At 40.0% G+C, this 12,494-nt stretch overlaps 1 protein-coding gene across 2 annotated transcripts in view; it reads left to right on the top strand.

Annotated features, from left to right (window-relative positions):
* Positions 1-12,494, top strand: part of LOC140554821 (exostosin-1) — a 289,508-nt gene that overhangs the window by 270,725 nt on the left and 6,289 nt on the right. For both annotated transcript variants that reach the window (XM_072678222.1, XM_072678213.1), the window contains exons 9-10: positions 1,495-1,584; positions 11,343-11,503. In XM_072678222.1, the coding sequence (XP_072534323.1) occupies positions 1,495-1,584; positions 11,343-11,503 (251 nt within the window). The remainder of the gene's footprint in view (positions 1-1,494; positions 1,585-11,342; positions 11,504-12,494) is intronic.

The raw sequence follows: 12,494 nt of genomic DNA, 5'->3' as shown, positions 1-12,494 counted from the left end.
ATATTCTTCATGTGATTGCATGTACTGAACCGTGACCCCCATACTGTGAAGGTTTGGTACGAATAAATGTACTGTTACTTTCCTAGACTGTAATGTTCAGTAACATCCCATCCCATAACAGTAACACTGTACAACCTGTGTGTGAACACACACCCTTATGAGTACAAACCTGTTATTTTACTAGTATATGCCTACAGACAGCATTAGTAAATGGAATGGATTTATAGAGTTAACTAGTTTTTCAATTAGTTTCAACAGGTTTGGGAACGTTATGTTGGAAATGTGGAAAGTGAAGATATTGGTTTTGCTCAGAGCAAACCAATGATTTCTTACTCTGTTTCTGAGCCCTGGGCAATTCTCTAAGTATCCTCAGTAATGGAACTGCTAAAATATTGGTAAGCAAACTAATGATCACATTGGCTGGGGAACCAAACTGTTCAGAGCGTTGGTAATAATTGTTATCTGATGACAAAATGAACATGCTTGAATCAAAGCCTTCTTCCCACAGAGTGCTACATATGAGCTATGATGTGAGAAATGCTCTGTATTCTCGTGTTGAAGGTTTTCAGTCTTCATTAAGTCTGTTACCAGCCTGGGGAAATATATAGGCCTTAATGTCAGAAGAGCAGAGCTGGAGACTTGCTCTCCAGAGCTGCTGTTTTTTATCGCAGTCTGTCATAAGTTGAAGGAGATATTGCACTTTTGCAGCTTAAAGCTGTTCGCAGTTTGCCACATTATTTCGGTGCGATTTTTCACATTACCGAAACAAAGGATGGAAACAGATGCCTGACGAGGTGAAGATGAGTTCCTTCATGGACTGAAGCGAAAAACAAAATGTGCTGAGGACAGGGAGCTTTTAGAAGCATATGGATTGCCCTCATCAAAAGTGAGAGAAAATTACCACTTACTTTTGAGTCACTTGCATTGAGGTGGTTCAGCTAGTGCATGTATCACATTAAGAGTATGTATTTTAATGTATGTATATACAGTCACATGAAAATGTTAGGGCACCCCATAAAAACCAAATATATGTACATTTCTTCTTCATTTCAATATTAAAATATGGAGGTAGATTGTAGTGGTTTGAGTTCAACCTAAAAAAACACTTCATATGGTAACAAACAGTTGAACTGGATTTATTCGATATAAAATAAAGGTTTATTTAGGGTATATATTTGAGTTAAATATTTGGTTGCTTGGTCTTTTTTTTTATTGATGGAATGGATGAACTACACTTTTTACAGTTTTTCATTTTTATGTGTGCAGTTATCTTACCTTCCTCTTCTCTTGTTATGTTATGTCTAGACAGAGTCCTGTCTAGACATAGTCAACTAGAGTCCTGCATACTAATCTACTGTGTTTATGTTGTTTTGGGTTTATTATAATGTTAAACACATTTTACAGCTGCTGAGATCAAGACTTTACAGCGCTATAGGTGTCGTCCGATCTAGTTTCTACCATCACTGATGTCATTTCTTCTTGCTGTTCCTGTAGACAATGAGTGGCCGTTTTTTCCCTCATGATGTCGTCAGGACGGATGCGGTGCTCAGCCTAGACGAAGACTCTGTTCTGTCCACCAATGAGGTAAGACTCTTCCTTCTCAGCCACCAATAAGGGCAACTGGTCCTACTTTATGTCAACCAATAGCTCAAACCCAGTGTTCCATCCAACGTCAGCACTTGAGGTACCTGTCCACCAAGGACATAGCATAAGACTCACTTTATGCTCTTGTCATCCCTGTCCATTGAATGGCTGTTTTGAATTAAGATTACAGACTCTAAGCCCCTTCCCCCATGGCTTTTATATTATGTGGAGCTCCTTTTTGCTTTAAAAAGGTTCTTTACACTCATTTCCTCTTTACACTCTTTAAACTCATTTCCAAAAACTTTTCAAAAATCTCTGAAGACCTGCGAGATGTCACACTTGTCTCACAATGGTGGATCCATGGCAGTTCATGCTGCACAGCTAGGATTTTGCTGAGATTAGTTCGAAGCTGTATAGTAGAAACTTAATGAAATTGCTGACTGATATAACATGAAGTTATTTAAGCTTTTGACCTATCATACTAAATCGGCTGTTCTACGTGTTATTCAAAAGGGCTTGTCCAGTCAAACTCAGCAGATCTCAAAAGGTACCCGTTTTGGTTTGCGTGGCTTAATTTCAGGGCAGGCTTACACAGCTTGCTTTGGAGATGACTTTATTTCTACAATAATAAAGAACATCAGGCTTTGTGTTTAGCATGATTTCTGTTCTCACCTCCTGTCTGCACTCTACCTTTCACTTTTGTACTTCATATAATGCAGTGGAGTAGTAGATTTATCAGTAATAGGGTAAACTAAGTCATCCTACACTCCCAATAAAGCAAAGCCAGTAATGCTTTCTAGGAATCCTTTTTTTTTTCATTCTTTTCTTATTTGACCCTGTTTTCAACCCAGTTTAGGAGGCCAATTACCCAATCCATGTTCATGTGAATGCCCCCTATACCACTAGCAATGCCCCCCAACACTAGGAGGGTGGGGACTATCACATGTCTCCTCTGAGACATTGGAGGCATCCAGTTACCAGTGCCCAGCTATGATACAACAGCTATCAGACGTCTATGCTGATCAGCATCATTCTGGGAGTAGTGTAGGGAGGAAGTGCAATCAACCTACCCCTGAGAAAGCAAGGCCAATTGTGCTCTCTCTGACTCTGGCTGCCGATGGCGAGCAGCATGACCCCTGATTCGAACCAGCGATCATCAGATCATAATGGCAGCAGCTCAGTTCATTACAAATGCAGTCAGAAATATGTAGGAGAGTTCATTGAGCCTTGCAAGGTGATGATATAACTGTGATTGATTCATTTAAATATTCTTATATAACTGAACTGTAGGTTAGCGCTTATAAAAGCACGGTTCAGTGTTTAATCTCTGCATGTATGTTTTTGAAAAAACCCACTTTTGTACTACCACTGGGGATCTGTAGTTCCTTTTGATAAAAAAAACCAAGCCTCCTTTGTTTGAAGGATCTGTTACTGTGACTGTAAAACTAAACTCTAAAGAATATCTTTTCTTCTTCATAAATAAAACAAGGCCCATAACCTAAAAATACTTACACAGTCTCCCTCTCTTCCTCCCTCTCTCACTCTCTCTCTCTCTCTTCTTCTGTTTATCTCTGTTTTTCTTTTTTCAAATCAGCTTTTTTTAATCAGCTTATTATATTCTTTGAGTGTGAGTGTGTGTAAGCATGTGTGTGTGTGTGTGTGTTTTGAGCGCTATTTGTTATGCAGAGCATATTGTCCTTTCCCTTGTTGCCGTGTTTTGTATTTGTGCATGCACTTTGTTAATGTCAATTCTCTCTCCTCAGATTCAATTAGAGCAGCCATGATATTTACCCAGCGCAGGATCAGCGGGCTGCTGGATTTGCTTTTAATTGCTCTTGGCTGCATAATTTAATAAGACAATAATACGTGTCTGAGAAGGAGACGGAGAGATGGAGAGGGAGGGAAATGGTTGTGGTGCGGGGGGAGGGGAGGGAGGGAGACAAGAAGTGAGAGACAGAAAAGTAGAAAGTTTGCAGTACAAACACATTTACTACTGACAATATGTTCAGAATCGCTGTTCTATCATGAGTTTTTATTACTTTACTCTTACAGAAATATAGTAAGCTACGCATTGAATGAAAAAAAGGAAGGACTGGCAATAAGGTGGAGGCTAGAGTGGGCATTACCACATTGTTGATGTACATAGATGCCAGCATAAGGTCGCTGTTATTTTGAGGAGACAAGCTGTATCCTTGCCTGCTCTAAATGACAGACAGTTCAACATTGGATGCCGTCTGGGTTTAATCAAGCAGACACGGCCTTGTTTACGGATCTCAGACACACTCCGTAGAGTAGCAATGATCTTTTAGAAACTTCAGACAGTCAGACAGACAGTCCAGAGTAAGAAGTACTGAGTTAGAAGGTAGAAGGGCACAATATGACATACTTGGACACTTTATCAGACACACCTACCACATAGGTGCACTTTGCAGGTGCACAATTACTGACTGTGACTCTGATCTGTTACTGCACAGTTTAAAAGCCACCCTCTACTCTTTCTATATGGGGAAAGGACTGTTGGTGGTCTGTTGACTGCTCTGCATGGATACTGTCGTGATAGTGGTGGTGTATGTGGTGCTGGTACACAGGTGTCTTTATGTTTTTTATAGATGGTATGGTAGGTGTTTGTGATAAAATGACCAATGTGGATAATATATGTGCATAATATATAGTTTTGCTTGTCTTGCTACATTACCAAATGAGTCATATTTTCTATTTTTACTTTTGCTGTTTCTCTACTTTTTCCATTTATTTGAGTGTCAAGACAGGACAAGAACATGACAAGGGTGTAAACAATGTTTTGTTCTTTTCACAAAACACAAATGAACACACCAAATCTTTTCATTGCATTCAAATCCTAATAAAATATCTCCTCTTCTACTTACAAACACATTAGGTATAGAGTAAAAGCTAAGAATTGGCCCCAAACTTTCTCATCAATATCTCAGCTGCTTCCATTGAACTTTATGAGGAATAAGTAATTAAACAGAATGTAATAAGAGACTTTTTAAGGCACATGCACTCTGAGGAATGTTGCCGACAGTTAACAAACAGACGGCTCAGCACTGGATACACTGTCTGGGTTTAATCAAATCTCACTTGCATTCCCCTAAGCACACACAGTCCTGTTTATTGAACTCAGATGCACTCTGGAGAGTGTGGCCATGACAGCTTAGAAAGTTTAGATGGTCCAGTCCAGGAGCATCATGTAACACGTTTTCTTGAAGGGGGCAGCTGCAAACCTTCATGTTGTCATCCAATATGTGACAGCAATTCCAAACAAGCCAAAATGATTTTTTATTTCCCATATTTTGTCAGTTTTGACAACAAAACCTAGTCACAGACTTTGAAAAAGTCCAGTTTTGATACAGTCAATATTAAAATGTACATTGAATGTCAGTGTAACTATGTAGTAGTAGTTGCTGTATAGTCATGAGGGCAGACAGACAAAAAAATAAGCATAATTGCTTTATCTCCCCCATCACTCAGCACTAGCACGGGCATCTGTTAGCTGGCATAACACAATTGGCAGGACTCCCCCAAGTCCAGTCCAATCACATTGCGTTAATGACACTTTAGTGCAGTGGCTTTATGTGACTTAGACAAAGCACATGCTTGTCTTCAACCTCCTAGCATCATATAATACTAGTACCAACTATCCATCCAACTGTTTCTTCCTTGTCGCAGGGTTGCAGTGGGTCCAAAGCCTACTCTGCATAGACCCTGCGCCTGTCCAATGCAGGGTCGTACACTCACCCATTCACTTACACACGCATATCTGTGGGGCAATGTAAGCATAGCCAATATACCTGCTGTGTGTTTTTGGGAGGTAGGAGGAAACCAGAGCACCCAGATGAAACTCACGCAGACACAGGAGAACACAGCAAACTCTTTACAGACCTGAGTGAGGATCAAATTCACAACCCCAAGCCTCTGGAGTTACACGGCACCTATTACCTGCACCACCATGCTGCCCTAATCCCAACTAGTGGATGGGAATTGAAAATGGCTAAACTGGGGAAAAAACTATGGGGAATAAAGGGTGCAAATTATATTCTACAATGGCGCAGTAACATTATATACCCTAACTAAAGATACTGAGGACACACCCTTGACGATACCACCCCAGTAACAGTTTAGTGCCTTTTCACCGAGACTGTGCTTAGGCATTTCACATTGCTTATTTGTATGAAGTTCTGACTGTCAGTGTCAGTCTTTAACAACGTCATAATTCAGAGGATCCAGACAGGGAGAAAATGTAAGTATGGCAAAACTTGTTGGAAATGAACATTAAGCATTGAGTTTCAAATATGTAAATTAGATTTTCAATTTTTTAGATTTTTCTTATTTGAACATGACCAAGTTCCCACCCAAAAAGGGCCCAGAGCCACTGAGATCCCTTATGTTCTGTAGCTTATATATGGGAAACAAGAATGGTATCTTTAAATTAACACCAGGAATCTAAATGAGGTTCAACATCCTGAATGGTCACAATATCTCTGGCACAGCAGCGCACATTAAAGTACAGTCAAAGCAGAAATGGATCTATAAGGTACTGATAAAGGGTTTTGTGACCTAAAGGGGCCTATAAAGAACCATCTACAAGAGGTTGTGCTTGTATTTGAGGAACTATTTTACCAGTCAAAGAACCGTTTAACCATTCAAAGGGTTATTTGAGTTGAGCCGTTGCTTTTACTAAAGGACTCTTGAACAGCCCCTTTTTATATAAGTGTAATTTTTCTTTACCTGCCATTTTCAAGTATATCATCAGGTGTTCAGTGGCACTCTCCCACCGGTAATGTGAATGTTGTATCAGCAGTTAAGCCTGGAACTCATGCTCTCCCTGCTGAGGCACTGAGGAAAATCTTTGCGCCATTAACACTGACATCATGCCATTACTGCCTTGACGTCTTGACATGATTTGTCATGCTGGGGTATATGGCAGGTTTTGTTAAAACACTGGCTGACAAAAGCCACTGGCAGAACCATGGAGAGCATGAAAGAGAGAAGACGAAATGGCAAGTTATCACATTCCTGGTTTTGTAGTAGAAGTTATTAAGAAAACAATTGAGAAAACATGGTCCCCTTAATTCTGATACACCAGAGGTTAGACCACCAGCCAGTGGGTTGAAGCAGCCAAGTGAACTATAAGAGCTGTACAGTCTGAAACAGTGTCAGAGAGTGGAGTGTGGGATTGGAGAAGGACTGCAGGAAAATAAGATAAGAGAAAATGAGTCCGGGAAAGATCTGCTGGCAGTTGCAAAGATAAATAAATAAAGTAATTTTCTGTTTGCAGATAACTTTTGTCTATCTAAAACAAAGGACCCATGTTTTTTGGCCCATTTTCTTGGCTGGAGTCTTTCAAAACATGCCGTATATTCATTACACTTCACACGTTTGGGTTGGAAGAAAAGCATTGGAGACTTATTAAGCAATTTACTGTTAACCACATAAAGGTCTGTGGCCGATAGTGCATGTTCACAGTGCAAACAAATGCTTTGCCACTAAGCTGTTTTGAAAGGCAGTATGTTTCTATGAATTATGCACCACAAAACTTAGCACTAGATAACATTGTTGCAATAGAGAACATTTGATCGATGTGGTTAATACTAAAGCTGAAGACATCAACACATATTTCTTTATCCATGTTATTAGACTCATGCTATCTATTTCCACACACTGGCCACTTCCTTAGAAACACTTACCTTCTACATCCACTCAGTGACTTTTTTATTAGAAACACCTACCTTAAGCCTCCAGTCACTGGCCAGAAACCCCTACTCTCTAAATTTGCAGACTGGCCACTTTATTGTATTTCCACACACTGGCCACTCTATTAGGAACACTTTCCTTGTATTTCCACTCACTGGCCACTGTATTAGAAACACTTAATATGTACTTCCACTCACTGGCCACTTTATTAGAAACACTTACCTTCTACATCCACTCACTAGACACTTTCTTATAAGCACCAACCTTGTGCTTTTGCTTACTGGCCACTTTATTAAAAAAAACCCTAGCTTGTGCTTCCACTCACTGGCCACTTAATTAGAAACTCCTAGCTTGTGGCTTCACTCACTGGCCATTATGTCAGAAACACTTACCTTGCATTTTAAGTGGTCGGCGAGTCATCAGGCACCAGAACCTTATGATGCAGAAATCCTAAATGGTTATCTAAATAATTACCTCTTGGGTGTGTATACTTTCCCAAGGCCTGATCCATTGATGTCTGTCTAACTGATGTGCATCTGGTTTCTATTAAAGTAGAGGTCATTTAGACATCATGGTGATGATGAAATCCTTTCAGTCAGCATTCCCCTTGTACTGCCTGAATCTGGACCAACCAGTGGGCTTCTTAAGACACCCCTGATCAAATATACATGCATCTGAACAGCCCCAACCCAGCAGACCCCTAATGAGACGGAGTAGCTAATATAGACAGCATGGCAGGGATGCCTATAAAGCCGTCAGCCAATCGCCCTATCTTGCTCGAATTGCCTTGGAAAGCTCCGAGCTCTTTCGGCTCAAATTCATTAAGCACCTCGAGGCCCAGTGTGTGTTTGAAGCCTGCCATTCATAATTTATCCCGCTGATCTTTTATTAACCGCGCCCAGTCACTCTGCACCTCAGCAAGCCTGGAAGATCCACTTGACTTTTACAGATGGCCGAGATTACTGAACCCACGTCTCTGAAAGTTTTATCCGGCCCTGGTTGCGACGGCATAGGCGGCTTTGGGAAAATCCCGTTACATCTGGAACAAAGCTGCCGTCTGTTTAAAAATCTGTCGCAGTGATTGCCCTTTATACAGCCGGAGCGTAATAATTGAAAAGTGTTGAAAAATGACTGCTGGCTTTTTAATAAGGGTTTCCTTTTTTGTCAAGATTCTGGGTGCGGCACGGAACCGTGAACTCCTCAGAATTGATAATTACATTGTTTCGAGTCATTAATTAGCTTATTAAAATGGGAAATGTAATGTTGGGTTTGAATTTTCATGAGCAGTAGGGATCATTACACCAAAAGTATGTGCATGCCTAAGCCCAAAGACAAACCCAGTGCTCTTCCCCTGCTCCCAGAACGCAGTACTGAGGGAATCAACTGAAGACATTCATTAGCCACGTATGTTTATCTTTCAGACTTTGCTATACACCCACTACACTCTTCATCTGAAGCCACTACCTTTATCAGCTCTACCTACCTTATAGCTGCACTATGTAGGTGGACAGTTACGGACTATAGCCTACCTGTCGCTGCTCATATAATCAGCTCCAATCCACCCCATTCTTTATTGCTCAGTTTCTGACCACAGGAACACTTCTCATCAGATATATGTGATATCTTTAATTTGTTTTAATGATCATTATCTATGATTTAAGCGATCATGCCTCACTCCAGACATTTTCTGCTTGTTTATTTGTAAACAAAAATATTTTGGAAAAAGCTAATACACAGTTTAAATTTGATTTGGTAAAATCAACTAGTATTTTCTCCTGCATTTTTTTTTACAGCAAATTTACTGCTGTTAAATATTAACATATTTTCTTAAACATATTTTTCAGTTTCTTTTTAACCACAAATACCCTACACAACTTAAAATTGCTTATTTTCTTGCAATTTTGATGGATTTTCTAGAAAACCTGACTTTGTATGTCAAAAATGTCACTTATTTAGAAAATTGACATTGTTTTCTCAATAGAATTACTAAAATGACTTATTGCTTATGTAGTATAATGACATTTCCGACTTGACGTCTTAACATATTTACTCGCTATGCTGAAATAACGCTCCATTTTCAGAAATGTTTTGCTTACAATCTCAAAATATTGACCTAATAAATTGAAATAATTACTTTTTTTGATTAGCATCTCAAAAGACTTCCTCAAACATTTAACTTATGATCTTGACATTTTTACCTTAAACTCAAATTAGTCACTTAATTTGCCAGTTTGAATATTTGTTTGTAAAGAGTGACTTATTTTCTGAAATATTGACCTAATCTTTTGTCATTTTTATCTGAAACTAATGGTTTTCCTAGAATTTTAGCATAATATTTTAACACACTGACTTACTGTGATGAAATAGTCATTTTCTGAAATGTTTGTTTTAGTATTTCAAAATGTTATTTTAAGAACAGACTAAATAAAATATCAATCTAGAAAAAAATAGCTTTGAAATATTCTTTTTCTTCTACATGGTGGAAATGAGCTTCCTTATCTTTGCAGTCGCTTACCAGTGCCGAACTCTACTGCTTGTTTGTGGCACTTTCTTTCCATGCAGGATGTGTTTTACATGGTTCTCACTGATTCATAGCAGATATTCTGAAAGGATTCTCTCTGCAATCAGTGACAAACTCTAAGAATTCTGAGCGCTGATTAAATGTAGACCTACTTGCTATGTGGTATGTATGTAGTAGTTGTGGAAGGTGGTGGTGGTCTGTCATGGGGGGAGAAGTGACCATCCATCTATACCGTGCTGTGGACCATGTCCCCCCATGCACTTGGAATAAGCTCACTCAACCCTGTTTTGTAGCTATACACACATATTTTCACTCTACTGATCACATACCTGACACACCAGCGCTCGTCTCAGGGCCAGAGACAGGCTATCTCACAGGAGCCCACCTTTGATCGATGCGGTCCTCAGAGGGGCCTGTATCGTCCTTTCCTCAGCCTGCCATCCGTCTTGCCTCCCTCTTTCACAGCTGTAATTAAACCAGACACGTTATGAATGAAACAAATGGCTGGGTGATCTGTGTGACCCCACGCTCCGCTCGGGATTCGATGAGCGTGTGATTCCCGAGGGTCCCGCTTATTTGCATGCCGTCATAAATCTCAGTGCGAGGTGGCGTCCGACACTGCCACAGGTTTAATGTAACATAAAGAGCGACATTTCCAGCCTTTTCCATCCGATCCGATGCCTCATTTTTCAATTCGTGCATAGACCCGCGTTGACAGAGCACAGGAGACTTTCTGCCGCAGCGTTCCGGAAAACAGAACCTTTATTCTGGCTTGTGATAAATGTGGGGGCCGTTTTCCTTTTTTTTTCTTTAATGAAAAGCTCCCAGAAAATGTTCAGAAAGACTGGGTATTTTGAACTTTTCTGTCTATGGGTGTTTCATTTTAAAGAAGTTATAAGTATAAATTTAGTCACTGTCACGCAAAAACCTTATATCTCTAAAATTGCCAACTTTACAGAAGTCCAAACATTCTTAACTTTCTAATGATGTTAATTAAAAATATATATTATTTATAATTCATTTTGGATCATTTCTATTGGCCCATTCATCGTATATACATGCACCTGCTTGTTTCTACATTGTTTCGTGTGAAGTCAAGGGTATTAAAAAGCGCTTTTCCTGCTTTTGTTGGAGTAACTATCAGTACTGTCCAGAGAAGGATTTCTACTAGATTGTGGATCATTGATGTGAGGATTTGATTGCATTGAGCAACAAGAGCATTAATGAGGTCAGGATGTTGGATGTTTACCACCCCACCTCATCCCCAATTCCCCAACTCATCCCAAAAGTACTGGGTGGAACAACATCATTCCAGAAAACACAGTTCTACTGCTCCACAGCTCAATGCTGGGGGGCTTTGTACCCCTCTAGCCCATGCTTGGTATCAGGTATCAAATAGGTTCATGTTGATCTTCTCCAGAGAGTCATTTTCTATTGCCAATACTTTTCTACAGTGGCTAGACAAGCTGTGTGGACAGTGTGTGTACAATGTACTAAACCATGTTGGGTTTTGTTCTCTTCGCAGGTTGATTTTGCCTTCATCGTGTGGCACAGTTTTCCGGAGCGGATCGTGGGTTATCCGGCACGCAGTCACTACTGGGATGGAGGGAAGGGGAGGTGGGGCTACACCTCCAAATGGACCAATGAGTACTCAATGGTGCTGACAGGGGCCGCCTTCTATCACAGGTACAGCACAGACCCAAAATGTCAGGACCACGCGTTCTTTCATGTTGAATTTTGCTTAAAATGAGGGTAAAAAGCAGAGTTTGAAATGCTGGTCATAATCTAAATACGGCCGTTTTATATTTAAAGGGGAAAAGAGAGACTGGACCAAATCTTATCTGACCCAAGTCTTTTAATGCTGAGTATCAGCCGATATCGATCATTGTCATACAGTTTAGATGAGATGAGCTGCTGATTAATACGTTCACTAAAATCTCTTCATGTTTAGTAAGAGATTGAGATTGAGTGAGACATTCTGGACTGATTGATTTAGTTTATTAGAGACTTTTCTTAAAATGACAGTTTTATAATACAGTCTGACTCTCCTCCCTGACCAATCAGCTACCAGCTCCTTTACAACACTTCGGTCTAATCAGTACAACAATTCCTTTTTAGTGTGTGGGGTGGTGCCCACTCTAGACTGATACCTGTTGTTGGTCTACTGATGTGAAATAGCTGGTTTGTAGTGGATGAATGTGCTGTGTGTGATCTGGGTTTCTATAGCGTGTGTGTATTAGCATTAGCATTAGCCTCCACTCGGTTCTGAATGTGCTCTTCAGAGCTGGTTTAAAAACACAGAAAGGTTCTCCCGCTGGTAAAACATAGTGTTTTAGTGATAGTTTCAGATATTATGGTCTGTTTTCATGTTCCACTGGAAAATAGCTCCACACTGCAGACTCTCAACTCTTTTATTTACCTTCTGAGAACATCCACACTGCTGTCGGCTGGCCAATGATGTCTGTTAATGGAGCCTTGAGGACACCAGATGGCGCTCTGTGGTTAAAACAAAGATTTGGAACTGAATTGGAATTAAAATAGCTTATACCCAATTGTTTAAAAATATGACTGGATCAGCCCTGATCCCAATCCCGAAAATTCAGAAAATCCAACTTTGGTAAAGATATATTTAAATAGCACTTATCCAAGTAAAACTACAAAGTGCTTTACAACGATA

The sequence above is a fragment of the Salminus brasiliensis genome, chromosome 1 (genome assembly GCF_030463535.1).
Source record: "Salminus brasiliensis chromosome 1, fSalBra1.hap2, whole genome shotgun sequence".
NCBI classification, from domain to species: Eukaryota; Metazoa; Chordata; class Actinopteri; order Characiformes; family Bryconidae; genus Salminus; species Salminus brasiliensis.
This window is presented reverse-complemented; position numbering and strand designations above follow the sequence as displayed.